Here is a 27,070-nt window from a genome sequence, read left to right as displayed (position 1 = left end):
CCTCCACTGCTCACATCATGTATTGTACCTCCACTGCTCACATGGCGTATTGTGCCTCCACTGCTCAATACATCACATGATGTATTGTGCCTCCACTGCTCACATGACGTATTGTGCTTCCACTGCTCACATGATGTCTTGTGCCTCCACTGCTCACATGAAGTATTGTGCCTCCACTGCTCACATGACGTATTGTGCCTCCATTGCTCACATGATGTATTGTGCCTCCACTGCTCAATACATCACATGATGTATTGTGCCTCCACTGCTCATATGAAGTATTGTGCCTCCACTGCTCACATGATGTATTGTGCCTCCACTGCTCACATGACGTATTGTGCCTCCATTGCTCACATGATGTATTGTGCCTCCACTGCTCAATACATCACATGATGTATTGTGCCTCCACTGCTCACATGAGGTATTGTGCCTCCACTGCTCACATGATGTCTTGTGCCTCCACTGCTCAATACATCACATGATGTATTGTGCCTCCACTGCTCATATGATGTATTGTGCCTCCACTGCTCACATGAGGTATTGTGCCTCCACTGCTCATATGATGTATTGTGCCTCCACTGCTCATATGATGTATTGTGCCTCCACTGCTCATATGATGTATTGTGCCTCCACTGCTCACATGAGGTATTGTGCCTCCACTGCTCATATGATGTATTGTGCCTCCACTGCTCACATAATGTATTGTGCCTCCACTGCTCACATAACTTATTGTGCCTCCACTGCTCACATGACTTATTGTGCCTCCACTGCTCACATGATGTCTTGTGCCTCCACTGCTCACATGAGGTATTGTGCCTCCACTGCTCACATGATGTCTTGTGCCTCCACTGCTCACATGAGGTATTGTGCCTCCACTGCTCACATGAGGTATTGTGCCTCCACTGCTCACATGATGTCTTGTGCCTCCACTGCTCACATAATGTATTGTGCCTCCACTGCTCACATGACTTATTGTGCCTCCACTGCTCACATAACTTATTGTGCCTCCACTGCTCACATAACTTATTGTGCCTCCACTGCTCACATAACTTATTGTGCCTCCACTGCTCATATAACTTATTGTGCCTCCACTGCTTATATAACTTATTGTGCCTCCACTGCTCATATAACTTATTGTGCCTCCACTGCTTATATAACTTATTGTGCCTCCACTGCTCACATGATGTCTTGTGCCTCCACTGCTCACATAATGTATTGTGCCTCCACTGCTCACATAATGTATTGTGCCTCCACTGCTCATATAACTTATTGTGCCTCCACTGCTCACATAACTTATTGTGCCTCCACTGCTCACATAACTTATTGTGCCTCCACTGCTCACATGACTTATTGTGCCTCCACTGCTCACATGACTTATTGTGCCTCCACTGCTCACATAACTTATTGTGCCTCCACTGCTCACATAACTTATTGTGCCTCCACTGCTCACATGACTTATTGTGCCTCCACTGCTCACATGACTTATTGTGCCTCCACTGCTCACATGACTTATTGTGCCTCCACTGCTCACATGATGTATTGTGCCTCCACTGCTCATATGATGTATTGTGCCTCCACTGCTCACATGATGTATTGTGCCTCCACTGCTCACATGAAGTATTGTGCCTCCACTGCTCACATGATGTATTGTGCCTCCACTGCTCACATGATGTATTGTGCCTCCACTGCTCACATGATGTATTGTGCCTCCACTGCTCACATGATGTATTGTGCCTCCACTGCTCACATGACTTATTGTGCCTCCACTGCTCACATGACTTATTGTGCCTCCACTGCTCACATGACTTATTGTGCCTCCACTGCTCACATGACTTATTGTGCCTCCACTGCTCACATGACTTATTGTGCCTCCACTGCTCACATGATGTATTGTGCCTCCACTGCTCAATACATCACATGATGTATTGTGCCTCCACTGCTCACATAACTTATTGTGCCTCCACTGCTCACATGACTTATTGTGCCTCCACTGCTCACATGACTTATTGTGCCTCCACTGCTCACATGATGTATTGTGCCTCCACTGCTCACATGATGTATTGTGCCTCCACTGCTCATATGATGTATTGTGCCTCCACTGCTCACATGATGTATTGTGCCTCCACTGCTCATATGATGTATTGTGCCTCCACTGCTCACATGATGTATTGTGCCTCCACTGCTCATATGATGTATTGTGCCTCCACTGCTCACATGATGTATTGTGCCTCCACTGCTCACATGATGTATTGTGCCTCCACTGCTCACATGAGGTATTGTGCCTCCACTGCTCACATGATGTATTGTGCCTCCACTGCTCACATGATGTATTGTGCCTCCACTGCTCACATGATGTATTGTGCCTCCACTGCTCACATGATGTATTGTGCCTCCACTGCTCACATGATGTATTGTGCCTCCACTGCTCACATGATGTCTTGTGACTCTACTGCTCACATGATGTATTGTGCCTCCACTGCTCACATGATGTATTGTGCCTCCACTGCTCACATGATGTATTGTGCCTCCACTGCTCACATGATGTATTGTGCCTCCACTGCTCACATGAGGTATTGTGCCTCCACTGCTCACATGATGTATTGTGCCTCCACTGCTCACATGATGTATTGTGCCTCCACTGCTCACATGATGTATTGTGCCTCCACTGCTCACATGATGTATTGTGCCTCCACTGCTCACATGATGTATTGTGCCTCCACTGCTCACATGAGGTATTGTGCCTCCACTGCTCACATGATGTATTGTGCCTCCACTGCTCACATGATGTATTGTGCCTCCACTGCTCACATGATGTATTGTGCCTCCACTGCTCACATGATGTATTGTGCCTCCACTGCTCACATGATGTATTGTGCCTCCACTGCTCACATGATGTCTTGTGACTCTACTGCTCACATGATGTATTGTGCCTCCACTGCTCACATGATGTCTTGTGACTCTACTGCTCACATGATGTATTGTGCCTCCACTGCTCACATGATGTCTTGTGACTCTACTGCTCACATGATGTATTGTGCCTCCACTGCTCACATGATGTCTTGTGACTCTACTGCTCACATGATGTATTTAAATTTTATTTTTAATTTTGAGTTTATTGGGAGGCGTCACTCATCCTGTGAGTGGACACACCGCCATAGTGACAGTATTGGGCAGCGTCACTCATCCTGTGAGTGGACATACCGCAATAGTGGCAGTATTGGGCAGCGCCACTCATCCTGTGAGTAGACACACCGCCATAGCAGCATGTACAACACTCCCCAATAGGAAGAAAACCCGCTGGGTTGTTCATCCTGTCACTTGTACCCAGAAACAGCTGGGACTTGCTTAACTTTCCCAAGTGAACAGCTCCTCAAACAAGAAGATTAACATCTGTCAACCCTTTAAATCTTATGTTATCTTGCGGGTGCAAAATGGGGGAATCTTTTAAGAACAGTATTAATATTTGACAAATAATGTTTTCCTTACTCAATGTGGGGTTTATTATTCTACACATATGTTTATTATTTCTACACATATGCTCAGCTGTTGTTTCCATTCTGAATCTCCATGGATATTTGTATTCAAGACGGATTCTCGCTATTATTGATTTTCTCCTGCGGTCATCTCCTCTTCGTCCATAATGACTGGGATTGCCAGCAGCAACCATGTTGTACCATCGTACAGATTCACTGGATTGTGCTTCTGTCCTCCTTTCCTCAGTTACCTTGTCATGGTGATGTTGCCTGACAATACCTCTAATTTGTAGCAGAGTCTTGGGTATGAAGTATTCAATATGGTGTCTTTCAGCAGCCAGTACATCTGCTCATTCATTTCCACATATTCGAACATAGTAGGGGGCTCCCCAACATGGGAGGGGGCTCCCCAACATGGGAGGGGCTCCCAACATGGGAGGGGCTCCCCAACATGGGAGGGGCTCCCCAACATGGGAGGGGCTCCCCAACATGGGAGGGGCTCCCCAACATGGGAGGGGCTCCCCAACATGGGAGGGGATCCACAGAAACTTGACGACTTTTCCCTGGTTGATTAGTACTCTCACAGCTCTCTTAATTTCAGCGACTATCGCAAGATTTTCGGCCCGATATTTACTTAGGCTTTGTAGTGCTGCTTTTAAGTCAGTGCAGAACACTGCGCCATTAGTATTTCGTTCATGGAATCTTAACGCCATAACAATGGCAGCTATTTCCGCTTGCGTTGAAGAGGCATTGTTCTCAATAAGTGCTTTCTCTTCATTTCTGCGTTGAAAGGCATTATTCCTAATTACAGTGAATGCTGCACCAGCCCTGCCATTGGCAAGATTAGATGACCCATCATTGTAAATTTGATCTAGTTCATCTCCGGCTTCTTTATAAATTTCCTCGAGATGCTTGTGCCTCATTTTTTGTAGTATCATGGTGGAGTTTTTCGTTGCCATTTCATTGATGATCCTGCATGAGTCATCCTCCCAGGGAGGTAACCTCTCTACAGGCAGGAGCTCACGGTCTTGTTCAAGCAGGTGAAGTTCTTCGAGGTAGCAGACTCATCTGTGATGCCATTTTTTGCTTCTCCTGTTTCCACCGGTAAGTAACACAGAACTCAGTGTTTTCTTCGCAATATTATTATAATAGGGATATCTGGCTATCCTAATTGCAAGCTTAGCATTCAGTTCCATAATTCTGCTTTTAACACTGGGGAGGGACAACTCCTCTCGTAGATTAGACGATTTGGCAGTTCTTAGAACTCAAAGAATGATTGTCATGGCTTCATTCCTGTAGTGGTCAACCTATTCAAGTTTTGCCACCATTCAAGTTCCACCATTAATTTGCAGTTCTTCATTCAGCTTGTGATGGGAGTATGCCTTTGTCTTATTTGTTGAGAGAGTGAAACGAGCTCAATACATTTCCTTCCCAGGAGTTCAACGGGCTGTTTAATTTTTCCCAAGGTGAGAACTTGTATTATGACATCATCTCCATATCCCACTTGTGTTCCTTCCGGAAAATCAATATTTGCAATGGCGTTTATAAGTACATTGAATAGTGTGGGGCTTAAGATCTGCCTTGGGGGTCCCGAGTTCCATATTCATGGTTCTTGAGACTGCTCCATCGAAGCAGACCTTGGCCTTTCTCCCTGTGAGGTAGTCTTCAACCCATTTCATGAGTCTCCCCTTGACACCCATGCATGCAAGCTCGTCCAGGATCGCAATCCCCTGCGCTTTGTCGAAGGCTCCTTTGATGTCAACAAATACAGAGTACCTAGCCGTGTCATTAGTCATGTAATTAACTATACAGTTTGCTGTGCTCCGTCCTTTAACAAATCCATTGACCCACTCCCCTAACCTGCCTATTTTGTGCAATAGTCTGTTTAGGATGTTCCTTTCAAGCATCTTGCAAGTGCATGACACAGGACTGATAGGTCTGTAATTGCCAGGGTCATTGGGCTTCGGTATGGGAACAATTATTTGCGTGTTTTTACTGTGTGAGCAACACTCCACTTAGGAATGACTTGTTAAACAGGTGGAATAGTAGATTCCCAGACACTTCACACAGTGCATTGAGTATTTCGTAGGTGACGCCATCTTCACCAGGTGCTGTACTTTTACTCTTTTTCATAGCCCCCCTTACTTCCTGGGCTGTGATTGGTTCCCTATATTCGTCATCACTAGACTGTGCTTTTGTTATCCTAATTCTTCTGTCATTATATCCCACCTGCACATATCCCACCTGGACTATATACCCACCTGGACATGATGTATTGTGCCTCCACTGCTCACATAATGTGTTGTGCCTGCACTGCTCACATGAAGAAACACCTCTTATCTTCCTCTCTTTGTGACATAGGTAACAAGTTCCTATAAACAAGATGACGATAGTCCACAAATTTAAAACTAGATGAGTAGAACAGCAAAACTTTGTACGAAAAAAGGGGTTTACCACAAAAGATGAAATACATAAATCATTGATAATGTATAGCCTAACCCACCTGGACATGGAAACCTAAGTCTAGCATGGAAAGTGACGGCATATGACTATACATACACTGTGGGCCTGGCAACTGAGTGTACAGCGCTCCGGATTCGTAGTCCTGAGGTTCCGGGTTCAATCCCCGGTGGAAGCGGAAACAAATGGGCCGAGTTTCTTTCACCCTGATGTACCTGTTCACCTAGCAGTAAATAGGTACCTGGAAGTTAGACAGCTGCTATGGGCTGCTTCCTAGGGGGTGTGTAATAAAAAGAAGGCCTGGTCGAGGACCGGAAACTCTAGCACGAATATGGACATGTTCGTAACGTTTCTGTAACAAAATTTGTTACATTCAGGAAACAATTTACAGTTTGACTACATCACTCGTTTATAACCTTTAATGCAAGAATTTTATTGACAAAAGTGAGTTATTAATGTTTACATGTCATACAGCTAATCCCAAGAAAATAATATTGATAAAAAAGACATTCATACGGATACTGTTAAATAATTAATTATTAATATCTAAGTCGGTAATATAATGCAAAAAGACTATAGCCTATTGCTTAATAACTTCTATGTAATGACTTACATTTGGACTCTGCAAGAATAAAATTTTATATCGTTAACTCGTCGCTAGTACCCCCACTAGCACCTGGAGCAGCCTACACCACCACTTGTCTTGCTGACCAACACCTGGAGCAGCCTGCACCACCACTTGTCTTGCTGACCAACACCTGGAGCAGCCTACACCACCACTTGTCTTGCTGACCAACACCCGGAGCAGCCTGCACCACCACTTGTCTTGCTGACCAACACTTGGAGCAGCCTACACCATCACTTGTCTTGCAGACCAACACCTGGAGCAGCCTACACCACCACTTGTCTTGCTGACCAACACTTGGAGCAGCCTACAGCATGTCTGTGCCTTCCCCATGGAGTGATCTCTCGCGCACTCCAATACTTTGAACACACACTAGGTTCCACTGACTGCTAATCAGTACAGAAGCAGGTCATGTAAAAATGGTTGACTTCACTTGCCAGAATGAGTTTCCTGTTAAGGTTCGTTGACTTCACTTGCCAGATTGTATTTCCAGTTGTGATTGGTTGACTTCACTTGCCAGATTGTATTTCCTGTTGTGGTTGGTTGACTTCACTTGCCAGATTGTGTTTCCTGTTGTGGTTGGTTGACTTCACTTGCCAGATTGTGTTTCCTGTTGTGGTTGGTTGACTTCACTTGCCAGATTGTGTTTCCTGTTGTGGTTGGTTGACTTCCCTTGCCAGATTGTGTTTCCTGTTGTGGTTGGTTGACTTCACTTGCCAGATTGTGTTTCCTGTTGTGGTTGGTTGACTTCACTTGCCAGATTGTGTTTCCTGTTGTGGTTGGTTGACTTCCCTTGCCAGATTGTGTTTCCTGTTGTGGTTGGTTGACTTCACTTGCCAGATTGTGTTTCCTGTTGTGGTTGGTTGACTTCACTTGCCAGATTGTGTTTCCTGTTGTGGTTGGTTGACTTCACTTGCCAGATTGTGTTTCCTGTTGTGGTTGGTTGACTTCACTTGCCAGATTGTGTTTCCTGTTGTGGTTGGTTGACTTCCCTTGCCAGATTGTGTTTCCTGTTGTGGTTGGTTGACTTCACTTGCCAGATTGTGTTTCCTGTTGTGGTTGGTTGACTTCACTTGCCAGATTGTGTTTCCTGTTGTGGTTGGTTGACTTCACTTGCCAGATTGTGTTTCCTGTTGTGGTTGGTTGACTTCCCTTGCCAGATTGTGTTTCCTGTTGTGGTTGGTTGTCTTTCTGTTATACTTTCAGAACGTTAACTATAACTATGTAGTAGTCTGCATACTATACATTATGGCTTGCATTATTGGTGGTTCCAAATACTTTTATTTTACTCTTTGTCTCTCAGCTAATTCCGTTTATTCATACGTGTTTTGGCTGCTGAACGAGGAGCGGAACTTGCGTGTGCTCCTCGGCCGTGGCTGGTCTTCGTGTACTAGAGTACGTGGTGAATTTTGTTCTCTAAATGTACTGATCTGTTCTCCTTGATGTAAGGCTGGAAGGTTTCCGCCACCTGATGATTGGTGGTGGTACTGTATATGGTGGTACTGTATATGGTGGTACTGTATATTAATATTGGGGAATTATAATATAACCGAACAATTGTGTTTAGTTTTATTATCTTACTGGGAATATTTTTTTTCTGTTCACATGATCAGTGTTTATTAGTGACATGAAGAACTTTGTGTAATTTGCTGAAGTCTGTTGTGACGTGTGTAATTATGTGTAATTACCCTCTTATGATTTTGTGTTAATGTGTTTGATCAAGGGATACTTTCTTCCCGGTGGCAGATGGATACTACGAAAAAGACGGACGAGTCTGTCAATAAGACGGATGAGGCTGCCATTAAGACGGACGAGGCTGTCATGAAGAGGACGTTAGATGTCTTCCTGCCTGGCCTGAAACCCTCTCAGGTCGTTGCCAACTACGACGATTGGGCCGAATCCTACGAGCAGGTAACTGGCTACTTCCACTTTCTGTTAATAGTTACGTTAACTTACAATTTGTTGAGGAAAATTCTTCTACACAATATGCTTCACCAAAATGAGTCTGAGGCCGCCTGAAACAGTGTCAGAAATGGTTCACTGATTATTGAGTATCGTTGAGCGGCTGGAAAGTCAATTGGCTGGAAGTCAATATTTCCAGTTTATTGTTTTTTTTAACACACGATAAGACCCCCTCTTGACTTCTGTTATCAGACTTAGAGACTAGCCTTTTAAAAGGCAGTTAAAGGCTTATTTCCCCTTGCCAGAGCTCGTGATAAGCCTTACCGTAACGCGGCTAATGGTTGTTGTTACTTGGTGAATGTGAGTAAGACAAACACTTATAAGATGTGGGGAAGACAGGAAGATAATTATATATTAAGGAACGGGAATGTGGGAAGAATATGAGAAAAAGAATGAATGAGCAGAAATAACATAACTACAAATGAAGTTATAACTGACACACATAAGATGACTATAAAATACTCAACACAAATATCGTTTTAATAAACGTCTAAGTGCCCGGGTCACTGATATTGAAACTCAGTCTTATTTTATCTCCTTAAATACAAGAGCCCAGTGAAGGTCAATCCTGTATTAACCTGATTTACCTGAGGGACACTAACCCTAGTGGCCTCGGGGAGGACAGGAAGCCGGCGGGTTGTCGAAGTGGTTTTCCTCCCCTCCCATTTTCCTTGATCTTTTCCAGATATATTTTGAAATTCAGCGCAGTTTTAGCAGTTACATCTTCGGCAGGTAGGCGGTTCCACGGGTTAATAACCCATGGAATAGGCATATAATTTAGTATTATAGATTGCTACATGCATATATATAGGCGCCAGAAGTCACGACACGACAACACTCACTAACCACTGAACCAAAGTAACATTTGAGCTAAACACTCCATAAATTCACATTGTGGAAGGTCAGGAAAGGTATTTATCAGGAGAAAGCGGAAAGCCAGCCCCTCACACCCTCCCCTTGGAGGTGAGGAGAGGGGTGTGAAGGGGGGGGGGGAGGGAGGTGAGGAAGGTGGAGGAGTGTGGTGAGAGGTGTGAGAGGAGTGGTGGGCAGGTAGGGAGGACCTGTTGACACACACACACACACATACACAGCACAGGAATACACAGTGAGGAGGAATTATTGTGTATGACAAGGTGTCTGGACCTGGCCCGGCCCCATGACTGATGCTCAATGGTTCAAGAGGCGCCATTAGATGGGATGGTGTTTTATTTCTCCTCCTTCACATTCTTCCTTATTCTCCTATTCTTCACATTCTCCTACTCCTTCACTTTTTTTGTATTGGTCCTTGATACTCGGGGAGTGGGGGGGGGGGGGGGGGGGGCGTTCCTTGGGACTCACCTGGACACTGAAGCTTGGGGGGTGGGGGGGGGGGGTGTTCCTTGGGACTCACCTGGACACTGAAGCTTGGGGGGTGGGGGGGGGGTGTTCCTTGGGACTCACCTGGACACTGAAGCTTGGGGGGTGGGTGTTCCTTGGGACTCACCTGGACACTGAAGCTTGGGGGGTGGGGTGGGGGGGGTGTTCCTTGGGACTCACCTGGACACTGAAGCTTGGGGGGTGGGGGGGGGGGTGTTCCCTGGGACTCACCTGGACACTGAAGCTTGGGGGGTGGGTGTTCCTTGGGACTCACCTGGACACTGAAGCTTGGGGGGTGGGGGGGGGGTGTTCCTTGGGACTCACCTGGACACTGAAGCTTGGGGGGTGGGGGGGGGTGTTCCTTGGGACTCACCTGGACACTGAAGCTTGGGGGGTGGGGGGGGGTGTTCCTTGAGACTCACCAGGGGCCCTGAAGCTTGGGGGTGGGGGGGGGGTGTTCCTTGGGACTCACCTGGACACTGAAGCTTGGGGGGTGGGGGGGGGGGTGTTCCTTGAGACTCACCAGGGGCCCTGAAGCTTGGGGGGGTGTTCCTTGGGACTCACCAGGACCCTGAAGCTTGGGGGGGGGGTGTTCCTTGGGACTCACCAGGACCCTGAAGCTTGGGGGGGGCTGTTCCTTGGGACTCACCAGGACCCTGAAGCTTGGGGGGGGGTCCTTGGGTCTCACCTGGACCCTGAAGCTTGGTGGGGGGGGGGGTGTTCCTTGGGACTCACCAGGACCCTGAAGCTTGGTGGGAGGGGGGGTCCTTGGGTCTCACCTGGACCCTGAAGCTTGGGGGGGGGTCCTTGGGACTCACTAGGACCCTGAAGCTTCGGGGGGGAGGGGTAGTGACCTTCAAGTTATTAATTCCCTGATGGCCAGGTCTAGACGCTGTTGTTGTCTCACCAAGACACCAGTTAAGAGGACAAGTCCCAAAATTTGTGCATCGTTTCAAGGATTTGTCATAATATGGTTTATATCGAGTTAGTTATCGTTTATTGTATAATTTTCACATATTGCAGGAATAAACATTTGTGGCGTTCGAAGCTCTACCTTCACCAAATTTTGGGTTCCGTGCTCGTATTCATATATGTTCAGATTATTAGCTTAGACATTGGCAACAACATTCAAGCCATAATGAGGGGTGAGGACGAGCCCCAGAAGTGTACCACGTTGTTCAGGGCAGGAAGGAGGGAGTCATCCCTCTGTCCTTATCTCTGGGGGACTTGACCTTTGTCCCACCAGGTGGTGTCTGGCGTTGTTGTCTCTGTGTTCAATACCGCTCCAGTGTCGGGCGGCTCCCTTCCTCTCCCACTCTACATCTCCAGTAACTGATTACTGATAACTTCCCGCTTATCTTCCCGGTAGTCAGGACTACCACACAATACACTCCTGGGACTCGTCCCTGAGGCCAGAACTACCACGTGGTACACTCCTCGGGCTCGTTCCTGAGGCCAGAACTACCACGTGGTACACTCCACGGGCTCGTCCCTGAGGCCAGAACTACCACGTGGTACACTCCTCGGGCTCGTCCCTGAGGCCAGAACTACCATATTCCTGGCATGTTAGGCCCTTCTAACCACTCCTCGAGCCCAGTAGGAAAACGCTATGGATTAACCAAAAGCTTGTTCCACTGGTAGGTTAGGGTAGGGAGGCTAGTTTTGCTGCATACCTAGTTCCTTGACTATGCTGGCTGGGTCTTCTGTCTCAGACCTGATCAGACCAGGTGGTCCTTGAGAGATTTATTTCTCTTCCATGCGATCATAGGAGGATCTCTAGGGAAGTTCAGTCAGGATGGATGTTCCTCGTATGTCTTCTTCGTCCAGGACCATAATCTGGTCATTTTCTGCTTCAGATGTGTTGCTAAGCCTGGTAAAACAACAGCAGGAGGATCCATCTCTTATCGTCTAGTTTTGAGTCGGGGGTTCGAGGAGTTGAGCTCGGGTTTGTGTTGTCTGCTTAGTCTGGGCTTTGCGTAGTGTCTTGTCTGGATAGCACCTATCCCTGAACATCTCCCAGAGATCCTGTAGCTCGGGCTGCAATTTTTCATCCATGCTGTTTATTCTCTTTAGGCGGAGGTCTAGAGAGTATGGCTAGGAAGTGATCAGAGCTGCTGGGTGGCTTGAGTCGAAATTCAAATAGGTATGGAGATTTGTGGGTTTGTAGTTCGCCTTTATTTGGAGGCGCCTACTCGTGTTGTTAATGAACACTGTTGTATCCAGGAAATTTATTATTGAACTGTTATGTTCTAATTTAAATTTCAAGTTTCGTGGGCGATCAAGTAAGTGTGTAGATGTTGCTCACCAGTGGTCATGATGCCAAAAATGTCGTCAGTCTGTAATATATTCGCAGTACATCGGTCCTCTGGGATCTTGCTTTTCAAAGGCCACGTGCTTAAATATCTCGGCGATCGCCACGCTGCTGGAAGTCCTAATTTCTGTGCCTTTTATCTGTCAGTAGGATCGTCCATTGAACTATAGGAGGGTGTCTCTCATCACATGGAGGATTTCGGTCCCGAAGGGAGCCTGACTTTTCTCAATGGATGTAGTATCGTTCTACCCGAGTATACCACAGAGAGGGGGAGCCAAGGCAGTAGCAACTTTCTTTGACAAGAATAGGCACAGAATCACACTGGACCTACGGGAAGCAGGAAGCAGGGGCGTTTTTGAGATCGCCCCAAAACAAACACTAGAGGAGTCAATATTCTATGTCATGAGAGACACCCCTCCTGCAATTCATCAGCGATGCATACAGACAAATGAAGGGGACAGCTATAGGAGCTTTAAGTAGCGTAGGTATTGCTGGCATCTTTATGCATGTGATCTTTGAGAGGGAGAGATTCCACAGGGAAGACGCACCGGCAGTATACTACAGATATATAGACAACATATTTGGAATTATGGTAGGTGGGTTCCCACGACTCGAAAGTTTCTTTCGCCTGGGCAAACACAGCCCCTCGAGTGGAGGATAAAAGGTGGATCCTGCCGACCTTATTTTTTCCTGGTCTCGCGGGGGATTCTGAAGCGAAAGCTCACATACGTGTGGACCTGGATGAGACAGATCACTCCTCCAGGGTGAACTTCCCGCAGGACCCTCCGATGATTGCATGGAGGCGAGGGAAATCCATCAAGGACCACCTCATCCGAGCAGATCTGCAACCTAGCGCCACATCCTAACAAGGTAGGAATTCGCTGGCACTGCAGAAAAACGTCCAAACCTACCGATGTGGGCCTAACCTGAAACAGGAGCCCGCACTGTATGCTTGGAGAGTCAGAACTTGTGGAGCAGTTAGGAGGGTAGCACATTTGAAAAGTCAGAACTAACACACAACACACTCCTGGGGCTCGTCCCTGTAGCCAGAACTATCACACAGTACACTCCAAAAGGAGGCTGATGATGGGTGTATTAGAGGGCCCAAGTGGAACTGATGAAGGGTGTATTGAGGTCCCAAGAGGGAGCTGATTAGGGGGTGTATTGAGGGCCCAAGAGGTAGCTGATGAGGGGGTGTATTGAGGGCCCAAGACGGAGCTGATGAGGGGTGTATTAAGGTCCCAAGTGGAGCTGATGATGATGGGTGTATTGAGGGCCCAAGGGGAGCTGATGAGGGGTGTACTTAGGGCCCAAGGGGAGCTGATGAGGGGTATATTGAGGGCCCAAGGGAGGCGATGAAAGGTGTATTGAGGGCCCAAGGGGAGCTTGGGCCCTCGAGCGAGGGAGAGAGGGAGAAGAAATAGATTGAGTGTGTGTGTGTGTGTGTGTGTGTGTGTGTGTGTGTGTGTGTGTGTGTGTGTGTGTGTGTGTGTGTGTGTGTGTGTGTGTGTGTGTATGTGTGTGTGTGTGTGTGTATACTCACCTAATTGTACTCACCTAATTGTGCTTGCGGGGGTTGAGCTTTGGCTCTTTGGTCCCGCCTCTCAACTGTCAATCAACTGGTGTACAGATTCCTGAGCCTACTGGGCTCTATCATATCTACATTTGAAACTGTGTATGGAGTCAGCCTCCACCACATCACTTCCTAGTGTATTCCATTTATTAACTACTCTGACACTGAAAAAATTCTTTCTAACGTCTCTGTGGCTCATCTGAGTACTAAGTTTCCACCTGTGTCCCCTTGTTCGTGTCCCACCCGTGCTGAAGAGTTTGTCTTTGTCCACCCTGTCAATTCCCCTGAGAATTTTGTAGGTGATTATCATGTCTCCCCTTACTCTTCTGTTTTCCAGGGATGTGAGGTTCAGCTCCTTTAGCCTTTCCTCGTAGCTCAATCCTCTCAGTTCCGGGACGAGCCTGGTGGCATACCGCTGAATCTTCTCTAACTTTGTCTTGTGTTTAACTAGGTATGGACTCCAGGCTGGAGCTACATACTCCAGGATTGGTCTTACATAAGTGGTATACAGGATTCTGAAAGATTCCTTACACAAGTTTCTGAAGGCAGTTCTTAAGTTGGCCAGTCTAGCATATGCCGCTGATGATATTCTTTTGATGTGGGCCTCTGGGGACAGGTTCGGTGTGATATCAACCCCCAGATCCTTCTCTCTATTTGACTCTTGCAGGATTTCCCCTCCCAGATGATACCTTGTGTTCAGCCTCCTGCTCCCTTCGCCTAATTTCATCACCTTACACTTTCCCGAGTTGAACTTTAGCAGCCATTTTCTAGACCATTCCTCCAGTTTATCCAGGTCATCCTGTAGTCTCTGTCTATCTTCATCCGTCTTGATTCTTCTCATAATTTTTGCATCATCAGCAAACATCGAGAGGAATGAGTCTATACTCTCTGGAAGATCGTTCACATATATTAGAAACAGGATGGGTCCAAGTACTGAGCCCTGTGGGACTCCGCTGGTGACATCTCGCCACTCTGATGTCTCCCCCCTCACCGTTACTCGCTGTTTCCTGTTGCTTAAGTACTCCCTTATCCACTGGAGCACCTTCCCTTTTACTCCTGCCTCTTGCTCCAACTTTTTTAACAGCCTTTTATGGGGTACTGTGTCAAAGGCTTTTTGGCAATCCAGAAAAATGCAGTCGGCCCACCCTTCTCTTTCCTGCCTAATTTTCGTTGGCTGGTCATAAAATTCTATTAAACCTGTGAGGCACGATGTGTGCCTCACAGGTTTGTGCCTCACACACACACACAGGTCAACCTGTGTGTGTGTGTGTGTGTGTATGTGTGTGTGTGTGTGTGTGTGTGTGTGTGTGTGTGTGTGTGTGTGTGTGTGTGTGTGTGTGTGTGTGTGTGTGTGTGTGTGTGTGTGTGTGTGACCACCTTGTTCTATTGTGAAGACCTGGAATCTCTTGTTGAGCTCTTCAGACACCTCCTTGTCATTCTTTGTGTATCTGTTCTCCCCTTGTCTCAGTTTCATCACTTGTTCCTTCACTGCTGTTTTCCTCCTGATGTGGCTGTGGAGAAGTTTTGGTTGGGTCTTAGCTTTACTCTCGATGTCATTTTCATACTGTCTCTCTGCCTCTCTCCTCACTCTGAGGTACTCATTTCTGGCCCTCTGGTATCTCTACCTGCTCTGTGGTGTTCTGTTATTCCTGTAGTTTCTCCTTGTTCTTTGACTCAATTGCTTTGCTATCGTACATTCCTGATTGAACCATGGATTCTTCTGTTGCTTTCCATTTTTCTCTTTTTTGGGCTGGGATAAACCTGTCTGCAGCTTCCTAGCACTTTTGGGTGACATAATCAATCATATTCTGTAGTCTTTTCTTTTAGTTCTGTTTCCCAAGATATTCCCATTAGGAAGTTCCTCATCTCATCATATTTTCCTCTTCGGTAATTTAGTCTTTTCCCTTTCAATCCCATCGTTGGATAGATTATCCTGAACTCTACCAGATACTCAAATGTCAAAACACTGCGGTCACTCATTCCTATGGGGGCTTCAAATCTGACTTCCCATGTTTCTGACATTGTCATTGTCTTATGTGTTCTCACCTAGTTGTACTCACCCTAGTTGTAAGTACAACTAGGTGAGTACACACAAGACAAATGTGTGTCTCACATTTGTCCCACAACAAGACACACATGTGTATGCGTGTACTTACCTAGTTGTGGTTGCGGGGGTTGAGCTCTAGCTCTTTGGTCCCGCCTCTCAACCGTTAATCAACTGATGTACAGATTCCTGAGCCTACTGGGCTCTATCATATCTACATTTGAAACTGTGTATGGAGTCAGCCTCCACCACATCATTTCCTAGTGCATTCCATTTACTAACTACTCTGACACTGAAAAAGTTCTTTCTAATGTCTCTTTGGCTCATTTGGGTACTCAGCTTCCACCTGTGTCCCCTTGTGAGTGTACCACCCATGTTAAATAATCCATCCTTGTCCACCCTGACAATTCCCCTGAGAATTTTGTATGTGGTGATCATGTCTCCCCTAGCTCTTCTGTCTTCCAGCGACGTGAGGTGCAGTTCACCTATTCTATCTTCATAACTCATGCCTCTTAGTTCTGGGACTAGCCTAGTGGCATACCTCTGGAATTTTTCCTGCTTTGTCTTGTTCTTGACTAGATACGGGCTCCATGCTGGGGCTGCCTTAAATATGTGGTATACAAGTTTCTGAAGGATTTCTTACACAGGTTTTTGAAACCCAGTTCTGATGTTAGCCAGCCTCGCATAGGCCGCTGATGTTATTCTTTTGATGTGGGCTTCAGGAGACAGGTTTGGCGTGATATCAACTCCTAGATCTTTCTCTCTGTCCGTTTCGAGAAGGACTTCATCTTCCATTCGGTATCCAGTGACTGTCCTCCTAGTTACTCCTCCTAGTTTCATTACCTTACATTTACTTGGGTTGAACTTTAGTAGCCATTTGTTGGACCATTCCTTCAGTTTGTCTAGGTCATATTGTAGCCTCATATTATCCTCCTCTGTCTTGATTCTCCTCATAATTTTTGCGCCATCAGCAAACATCGAGAGGAACGAGTCAATTCCTTCTGGGAGATCATTACGTATATCAGAAACAGTATAGGTCAAGGACTGCTCCTTGTGGGACTCCACTGGAGACTCCCCGCCACTCCGAGACCTCACCCCTCACGGTGACTCGTTGTGTCCTGTTGCTTAGGTACTGCCTAATCCAGTGGAGTACCTTCCCTTTCACTCCTGCCTGCATCTCCAGTTTGTGCACTAGTCTCTTATGTGGTACTGTATCAAAAGCTTTCTGGCAGTCCAGAAATATGTAGTCTGCCCACCCCTCTCTCTCTCTCTCTATTGCCTGAATTTTGTTGCCTGGTCATAAAACTCAATTAAACCTGTTAGGCATGATTTGCCATCTCTGAACCCATGCTGATGTTGTGTTACAAAGTTCTTCCGCTTCAGATTTTCCACTAGCTTTTTTCGCACAATCTTCTCCATCGTCTTGCATGGTATGCTAGTTAGGGATACTGGCCTGTAGTTCAGTGCCTCCTGCCTATCACCCTTCTTGTATGTTGGGACTACATTGGCCGTCTTCCAAATTTTTGGCAGTTCACCTGTTCCCAGTGATTTGTTGTACACCATGGAGAGTGGCAGGCACAGAGCTTCTGCTCCTTCCTTAGGAATCCATGGTGAGATTCCATTCGAGCCTATAGCCTTTGTCATGTCCAAATCTAGCAGATGCTTTCTCACCTCCCCACTGGTAATCACAAACTCCTCTAGTGGTATCTGGTTTGATATTCCTTCTCTTATCTCTGGGACATTTCCTAGCTCTGAGGTGAAGACCTCCTGGAATCTTTTTTTGAGTTCCTCCCACACTTCCTTGTCGTTTGTAGTGAATCTTTCTGCCCCTATTCTCCGTTTCATTACCTGTTCCTTCACTGTTGTTTTCCTCCTGATGTGACTATGTAGCAGTTTGGATTGAGTCTTTGCCTTGTTTGCTCTGTCATTTTCATATTGCCTCTCTACCTCTCTTTTCACCCTGACATATTCATTCCTGGCGCTCTCGTATCTTTCTCTGCTCTCTAGTGTTCTGTTATTTCTATAGTTTCTCCACGCCCTTTTACTTAATTGCTTATCTAGCTTACAACTCTGGTTAAACCATTGGTTTCTCATCTGCATTTCATATTTTTCATTTTGGACTCGGACGAACTTGTCTTCTGCCTCCTTACACTTCTGTGTGATGTAGTCCATCATGTCTTGAGCCGTTTTTCCTCTGAGCTCTGTTTCCCAAGCTATTTCAGTTAGGAATTTTCTCATCTCCTCATAGTTTCCCTTCCGGAATGCCGGCCTCTTGCTTTCTGGTCCCTTTCTTGAGTACATTAACCCTTCTTCGACCAAATACTCAAACAACAGTACACTGTGATCACTCATACCCACGGGGGCTTCAAGACCGATTTCCCGTATGTCTGAATCGTTCAGAGTGAATACTAGGTCGAGTCTTGCTGGTTCATCATTGCCTTTCATTCTCGTGGGACCCTTGACATGCTGACTTAAAAAGTTTCTTGTCGCCACCTCCAACCGTTTTGCTCTCCATGTTTCCTTACCTCCATATAGTTCATTGTTTTCCCAGTCTATCCTTCTGTGATTAAAGTCCACCATTATGAGCAGATGGGATCGATTTCTACAGGCAGCAACGTCTGCTCTCTCAATGATAATATTAACTGCCATGTTGTTTCTGTCATACTCTTGCCTGGGTGTTATTCATTTGGTGGTGGGTTATATATCACTGCCACTACTACTCTTAGTCCTCTCATCGTCATGGTGCTTGTTATGAAGTCTCTGAACCCTTCGCTGCCCGGAATAACCATCTCCTCAAAACTCCATTCCTTTCTCATCAGTAGAGCCACTCCGCCTCCTCTCCTTCCTTCCCTTTCTTTCCTTATTACAGTGTAGTCCTGGGGAAACACCGCGTTCGTTATGATTCCTGAGAGTTTTGTTTCTGTGAGTCCAATTACATCTGGGTTTACTTCTTGTGTTCTTTCCCTAAGTTCACTAGCCTTGTTTGTAATCCCATCTATGTTCGAGTATATGACCTTGAAGCTGACTCTCTTCTGTCCATTCTCAGTTTTTGTTAATTCCACTGGAGTTGGGGGGCAAGGGATGTCTGGGGTAGCAGGGCCTAGGAAGGAGGACCTGGGGGGTCTGGGGTGTGAGGGGGCTGGAAGGATCTGGAACATGGGGGCTAGGGGGGTCTGATGTGGTGTGGCTGAGGGGTTCTGGGTTGGGGGTTAATTGGGGCATGGGATGGGGGAGCTGGAGGGGCACGTGGTGGGAGGTCACGGGTTGGGGGTATGCAGGGGAGATTGGGATGGGTTGACAGGGAGGTCATGGACTGTGGAGGGGAGGGGAGGGGACCCTGGGGAGGGGGGCCGGGTGGGAGGGGGTGGGGTAGGAAGGAGAGCTTGGGGGTGGGGGAGCTAGGAATGACATGGGGTGCAGGAACAGTGAGGACCTGGGGTAGGGGTTGGTGAAGAACAAAGGCATGGGAGAGACCTGGAGGGGAGGGGGGGAGGGGGTCAGGGAACCTGGGGGTCATGGTCTGAAGAGGGACTTTACTGTCTGAGGAGGTGCAGGTAATTGGTGGGGGATGGCTGAGGGGTTGGTTGGTGGGAGGCTTCTGTTACAATCCTCCCTGGGGGTGCTGGCCTGCTGGTGGGGGGATTCCCACTCCCCTCTGAGGTTCCAAAGAGACTCTGAGCTGAGTCCTGTGGCTCCCATATCCCCATCCCATTCTTTTTGTCTCCTCCTTGCTTCTGCAGTCTCTTCCCTTGTCATGTCCCTTTGCAGAAAGACGTCCTCGTATACCCCTGACCTCACAAGTATGCTCTTCCTGGATAGGATTTTCTCCTTTGTTGCCTCGTTCGTGAACACTACCTTTATCAATCGTTTCCTTTGCTTTTTGTAGATGACCAGCCTGAAAACCTTCTCAATGTTGCCATTTGCCTTCTCCATATCCAATCCCTCCAAGATCTCTATCATAGTTGCTAGGTCCCTCCTTCTCCACTCCTCCTGATTGGATCCTTCTGGTTCCTGTACTCCTACAACTATAACTGTTATTTTCCTTTCCAGCATTTGTTTAGTGCATTTTTCAGCTTCCTGTCAGGTAGTTGTTCTCATAGCTGCAGCCTCTAAATCGGCCTTGGCACCTGGGCTGTTTTGAAGTATTTCTGCAAAAGAGTCCCCGTGGAAGGAGCCTTCCATCAGCTTCGACCCGTTTCCAGGAGGTTGCATACCCCGTACTGGTTTGAATTCTTATTTTCCCTGAGTCTCTTTATCTCCCCTCTGGCTTCCTCCAACTCACTCCTTTGGCTTTGTATTAATGCTTGCATTTCCTGCAGGTCTCTGCCGGATCCCCTCTAATGTCTGGTTCAGCCATTCAAAGGTAGTATCCACCATTCTCCCCTGTCCCTGTGTGTGGTGATGTCACTCCACCATTTTCCCTGTCTGAGGGAAAATGTCCTGGCTTTTCCTCATGCGTGTGTTTGTGTTCATATGTAAGTGTGTTTGTTGTATGTGTGTGTTTGTGCATATGCATGCGAGTGCAGGCGTGTGCGTGCGTGCGTGCGTGTGCGTGCTTGCGTGTGTACTCAACTATTTGTACTCACCTAATTTTGCTTGCGGGGGTTGAGCTCTGGTTCTTTGGTCCTGCCTCTCAGCCGTCAATCAGCAGGTGTACAGATTCCAGAGCCTACTCGGCTCTATCATCTCTACATTTAAAACTGTGTATGGAGTCAACCTCCACCACATCGCTGCCTAATGCATTCCACCTGTTAACTACTCTGACACTGAAAAAGTTCTTTCTAACGTCCCTGTGGCTCATTTGGGTACTCAGTTTCCACCTGTGTCCCCTTGTTCGCGTTCCACCAGTGTTGAATAGTTTATCCTTGTCTACCCTGCCAATTTCCCCTGAGGATTTTGTAGGTAGTGATCATGTCTTCCCTCACTCTTCTGTCTTCCAGTGTCGTAAGGTGCATTTCCCGCAGCCTTTCCTCGTAACTCATGCCTCTTAGTTTTTGGACTAGTCTAGTGGCATACCTCTGAACTTCTTCCAACTTCGTCTTGTGTTTGACAAGGTACGGACTCCACACTGGGGCTGCATACTCCAGGATGAGTCTTACGTATGTGGTATACAAGACTCTGAATGATTCCTTACACAGATTCCTGAAGGTTGTTCTGATGTTAGCCAGTCTCGCATATGCCGCAGACGTAATTCTTATTATGTGGGCTTCAGGAGACAGGTTTGGTGTGATATCAATTCCTAGATCTTTCTCTCTTTCCGCTTCATTAAGTACTTCATCTCTTATTCTGTATCCTGTGTTTGGCCTTCTGTTTCCACCGCCTAGTTTCATTATTTTGCATTTACTCGGGTTAAACTTTAGCAGCCATTTGTTGGATCATTCATTCAGCCTGTAAATCGTCCTGTAGCACCCTACTATCATCCACTGTTTCAATCCTCCTCATAATTTTTGCATCATCAGCAAACATTGAGAGAAACGATTCTATACCCTCTTGGAGATCATTTACATACACCAGAAACAGTATAGGTCCAAGGAATGACCCCTGCGGGACTCCACTTGTGAAGTCATGCCAATCCGAAACCTCACCGATCACAGTGACTCCTTGTCTTCTGTTACTTAGGTACTCCCCTATCCATCGGAGTACCTTCCCTTTCACTGCAGCTTTTTCACTAGCCTCTTGTGTGGTACTGTATCAAAGGCTTTCTGACAATCCAAAAACATGCAGTCTGCCCACCCCACTCTTTCTTGCCTGATTTTTGTTGCGTGGTCATATAATTCAATTAGCCCTGTGAGGTAGGACTTGCCATCCCTGAAACCATCTTGATGCTGTGTTACAAAGTTCTTTCACTTCAGATGTTCCACTAGCTTTCTTCGCACAATCTTCTCCATCAGCTTGCATGGTATGCAGGTTAAGGACACTGGCCTGTAGTTCAGTGCCTCCTGTCTATCCCCTTTCTTGTATATCGAAACTACATTAGCTGCTTTCTAAATTTATGGTAGTTCCCCGGTTGCCAGTGATTTGTTATACACTATGGAGAGTGGCAGAGACAGTACTTCTGCTCCTTCCTTTAGTGTCCAAGGGGAGATTCCATCTGGGCCTATAGCCTTTGTCACATCCAACTCTAGTAAACACTTCTTTACTTCCCCACTGGTAATCTCAAACTCTTCTAGTGGTTCCCGGTTAACTATTCCCTCTCTTATCTCTGGAATCTCTCCTTGCTCTACGGTGAAGACCTCCTGGAATTTCTTATTCAGTTCCTCACACACTTCCTTGTCGTTTGTAGTGAATCCTTCTGCCCCTATCCTTATATGCATTACATGTTCCTTTACTGTTGTTTTTCTCCTGATGTGGCTGTGCAGCAATTTAGGTTGAGTCTTTGCCTTGCTTGCGATGTCATTTTCGTATTGTCTTTCTGCCTCTCTTCTCATCCTGACATATTCATTCCTGGCACTCTGGTATCTTTCTCTGCTCTCAAGTGTCCTGTTATTTCTATAGTTTCTCCATGCCCTATTACTTTGCTGCTTAGCTAGCCTACATCTCTGATTAAACCAAAGGTTTCTCATCTTCATCTTGATTTGTTGGACCATTCACTCAGTCTATCCAGGTCATCTTGTAGCCTCCTACTATCATCCTCTGTTTCAATCCTCCTCATAATTTTTGCATCGTCGGCAAACATTGAGAGGAACGAATCTATACCCTCTGGGAGATCATTTACATATACCAGAAACAGTATAGGTCCAAGGGCTGACCCCTGCGGGACTCCACTTGTGACGTCTCGCCAATCTGATACCTCATCCCTCACACAGACTCGTTGTCTCCTGTTGCTTTGGTACTCCTCTATCCACCGGAGTACCTTCACTTTCACTCCAGCCTGCATCTCCAACTTTCGCACTAGCCTCTTGTGTGTACTCACCTAGTTGTACTCACCTAGTTGTGTTTGCGGGGGTTGAGCTCTGGCTCTTTGGTCCCGCCTCTCAACCGTCAATCAACAGGTGTACAGATTCCTGAGCCTATCGGGCTCTGTCATATCTACACTTGAAACTGTGTATGGAGTCAGCCTCCACCACATCACCCCCTAATGCATTCCATTTGTCAACCACTCTGACACTAAAAAAGTTCTTTCTAATATCTCTGTGGCTCATTTGGGCACTCAGTTTCCACCTGTGTCCCCTTGTGCGTGTTCCCCTTGTGTTAAATAGACTGTCTTTATCTACCCTATCAATCCCCTTCAGAATCTTGAATGTGGTGATCATGTCCCCCCTAACTCTTCTGTCTTCCAGCGAAGTGAGGTTTAATTCCCGTAGTCTCTCCTCGTAGCTCATACCTCTCAGCTCGGGTACTAGTCTGGTGGCAAACCTATGAACCTTTTCCAGTTTAGTCTTATCCTTGACTAGATATGGACTCCATGCTGGGGCTGCATACTCCAGGATTGGCCTGACATATGTGGTATACAAAGTTCTGAATGATTCTTTACACAAGTTTCTGAATGCCGTTCGTATGTTGGCCAGCCTGGCATATGCCGCTGATGTTATCCGCTTGATATGTGCTGCAGGAGACAGGTCTGGCGTGATATCAACCCCCAAGTCTTTTTCCTTCTCTGACTCCTGAAGAATTTCCTCTCCCAGATGATACCTTGTATCTGGCCTCCTGCTCCCTACACCTATCTTCATTACATTACATTTGGTTGGGTTAAACTCTAACAACCATTTGTTCGACCATTCCTTCAGCTTGTCTAGGTCTTCTTGAAGCCTCAAACAGTCCTCTTCTGTTTTAATCCTTCTCATAATTTTAGCATCGTCCGCAAACATTGAGAGAAATGAATCGATACCCTCCGGGAGATAATTTACATATATCAGAAACAAGATAGGACCGAGTACAGAGCCCTGTGGGACTCCACTGGTGACTTCACGCCAATCGGAGGTCTCACCCCTCACCGTAACTCTCTGCTTCCTATTGCTAAGATACTCCCTTATCCACTGGAGCACCTTACCAGCTACACCTGCCTGTCTCTCCAGCTTATGTACCAGCCTCTTATGCGGTACTGTGTCAAAGGCTTTCCGACAATCCAAGAAAATGCAGTCCGCCCAGCCCTCTCTTTCTTGCTTAATCTGTGTCACCTGATCGTAGAATTCTATCAAGCCTGTAAGGCAAGATTTACCCTCCCTGAATCCATGTTGGCGATTTGTCACGAAGTCCCTTCTCTCCAGATGTGTTACCAGGTTTTTTCTCACGATCTTCTCCATCACCTTGCATGGTATACAAGTCAAGGACACTGTGTGTGTGTGTGTGTGTGTGTGTGTGTGTGTGTGTGTGTGTGTGTGTGTGTGTGTGTGTGTGTGTGTGTGTGTGTGTGTGTGTGTGTTTGTGTGTGTGAGTGTGTGTGTACTCACCTAGTTGTGCTTGCGGGGGTTGAGCTCTGGCTCTTTGGTCCCGCCTCTCAACCGTCAATCAAATGGTGTACAGATTCCTGAGCCTATTGGGCTCTATCATATCTACACTTGAAACTGTGTATGGAGTCAGCCTCCACCAAATCACTTCCTAATGCATTCCATTTGTCAACCACTCTGACACTAAAAAAGTTCTTTCTAATATCTATGTGGCTCATTTGGGCGCTCAGTTTCCACCTGTTTCGCCTTGTGCGTGTGCCCCTTTATTATAGTGTGTGTTGGTTTTGTTGTCGTCGTGTTCCTCCTTTACGGACAACCCAACCCACAACTCGGTAGAGTGCTTACACTTCACTAGGAGATCACACTAGGCGCTTCTGGCTCTTGGAGAGGGGCTCAATATCACACGTTTAGGGGATGCGGCTCCAACACTCAGCCTCGTTGTCACGTGCACACACCCACACGAGCCGCTGTGACTCCCCACTCTCTCCTTAGGCGATATGATCTCCTCAATCCCCCTTTGACTTATTAGTATTACCTTCTACCCTGTCCACAGCAGTGGTTCTTGGTTCTTTCTCTCTCTCTCTCTCTCTCTCTCCTTCTATACTAGTTCATGGGAAGCCTCACTAGGACAATGTCAAATACCAGCAAATTTGAATACATTTACTGGACAGAGCACATACAATACATACACACATATAATAATAATGAATCCTATACTCTATACTATTACAATCAGGTAATACACCAATACTCCAACACCATCAGAACTCTATTATCAGTTTACCAAGTGGTATCCTATCTTCTGATTCACCACCTGATACTATCACCCTCCTCAAGTAGATCAAGTCTACATACACTGTTGCACTATCAACACAAGTAATATATATATATATATATATATATATATATATATATATATATATATATATATATATATATATATATATATATATATATATATATACATATATATATATATATATATATATATATATATATACATATATATATATATATATATATATATATATATATATATATATATATGTATATATATATATATATATATATATATATATATATATATATATATATATATATATATATATATATATATATATATATGTCGTACCTAGTAGCCAGAACGCACTTCTCAGCCTACTATGCAAGGCCCGATTTGCCTAATAAGCCAAGTTTTCATGAATTAATGTTTTTTCGACTACCTAACTTACCTAACCTAACCTAACCTAACTTTTTCGGCTACCTAATCTAACCTAACCTATAAAGATAGGTTAGGTTAGGTTAGGTAGGGTTGGTTAGGTTCGGTCATATATCTACGTTAATTTTAACTCCAATAAAAAAAATTTACCTCATATATAATGAAATGGGTAGCTTTATCATTTCATAAGAAAAGAAATTGAGAAAACATATTAATTCATGAAAACTTGGCTTATTAGGCAAATCGGGCCTTGCATAGTAGGCTGAGAAGTGCGTTCTGGCTACTAGGTACGACATATATATATATCTATAAATGTGTACAATGAAAATCAGCATGTGAATGCAATAACATATATCAGCATAAATGTTCCTTGATACACCGCAATGATCAATCGATCACCCTATTAGTCCTAGAACGCATACATCTGTAGGTAATCCAGCCTACGACTGTAACTCTAAACTTCATTATAAAACACTCCTTGACATAAGAATGCAAACAATCACTCACCTCTCACTGCGTCATGCACGCTAATGACAACCAAACACTATCAACTCCCTACAAGTAATCCACCAGAACTTCCCTTCCACCTCTGGAAGTTCGCTACCCTGATATCTTTAGGTTCTTCCGGGCTTCACTACCACGATCCTCTGCAGCTCCTCCAGGCTGCTATCATGAAGTTTCCTTGAGCAACTACGGTGCTTCACCCTTCTGCTGGGGTCCTCCACAACTCTCTTGGCTGCTACACCATGAAGTTTCCTCGAGCAACTATGGTGCTTCACCACCTCTACAGAAGCACGTGACACTCTTCTTCACTGCTTCTCCTCACAGCTCGAGGTCCTTTCCTCCACTACCTTGGAGTCTCATCAACTACTTCATCTGTGCTGGCTTCGAAGTTCTCAGCAACTTCTTCCCTAAAGACAAACCTGCAACCCATCGACACTCCAATAAAAATGTTTCCCCTTTAACACATAAACAAAAATAATCACACAATATGTTTGCCTCAAACCTCTATCTGTCCTCTACATACAGTGAGAGTGGACTCCCCCATTTTGGGCGGGTCCATACTCCACCTCGACCGCTCACTCTGGGAGGGGCCTTCGCCGTCGGGAGCTCTCAGTCACCTGCCAGCGCTCAGAGGGGACGGACGTCGCTCCGTGTTCCTCCCTCTCCACTCTCTTATTTTAGGCTTTCTGCCTCACCAAAACATGTCTAACTTATCAATAAACATTGCTACTGTCGCTGGGCACACGACCAACTACAAGCAATCAATATGAACTGGCTTAACTTGTGCTTACCACAGATTGTCTAGTCGAGGGCGCTCCTCCCTCTGACAAGCTTGGTCAGGGCACTGCCACGGCCCCCGGTAATGCCTCTGGGCGGTTTAATACTCTCCTCTTCGACCAGGACTTGAAACCACAACGTTCCCAGCTCAGTTCCACAGCTGGCCCGTCTACACACTTCTCTTCTCTTGGAATATATCACTAGGGGTTCCCTTCTGACGGGAGCTCAACGGAGCGCGGCTTTCCCCCTGCGATGTCTGGCCTCAAGTGAGGTCAAAGCCCTCCAGAAGCGAGCCTCACGCCTCCAACAAAATATCCACATCTCCTAGTCAGTCATTTATCTGTTTTCTTCTTCACTGCCCATAATCTCAAATTGTTTA

General features: G+C 46.2%; 2 protein-coding genes across 3 annotated transcripts in view; one reads left to right on the top strand and one right to left on the bottom strand.

The window, feature by feature from the left end:
* Window positions 1-27,070, top strand: part of LOC123768084 (methyltransferase-like protein 27) — a 116,111-nt gene that overhangs the window by 30,764 nt on the left and 58,277 nt on the right. Inside the window, exons 1-2 of one of the 2 annotated variants that reach the window (XM_069306866.1) lie at window positions 3,120-3,238; window positions 8,305-8,469. In XM_069306866.1, coding sequence (XP_069162967.1) covers window positions 8,305-8,469 — 165 coding nt within the window. In that variant the 5' untranslated portion in view covers window positions 3,120-3,238. Of the gene's footprint in view, window positions 1-3,119; window positions 3,239-8,304; window positions 8,470-27,070 lie in introns of those variants that run through there. The other variant, XM_069306865.1, reaches the window with a different exon arrangement.
* On the bottom strand, window positions 467-4,396 carry LOC123768339 (autotransporter adhesin AIDA-I-like). Its single transcript, XM_069307109.1, has 4 exons — window positions 4,108-4,396; window positions 3,675-3,819; window positions 2,107-3,070; window positions 467-1,936 (listed from the first exon to the last, which is right to left on the bottom strand). The coding sequence occupies exons 1-4, from the start codon at window positions 4,394-4,396 to the stop codon at window positions 467-469; spliced, it is 2,868 nt and encodes a 955-aa protein (XP_069163210.1).

This window comes from Procambarus clarkii, chromosome 59 (genome assembly GCF_040958095.1).
Source record: "Procambarus clarkii isolate CNS0578487 chromosome 59, FALCON_Pclarkii_2.0, whole genome shotgun sequence".
Lineage (NCBI taxonomy): Eukaryota > Metazoa > Arthropoda > Malacostraca > Decapoda > Cambaridae > Procambarus > Procambarus clarkii.
Note: the sequence above shows the minus strand (reverse complement) of the source record. Positions and strands in the feature narration are given on the sequence as shown.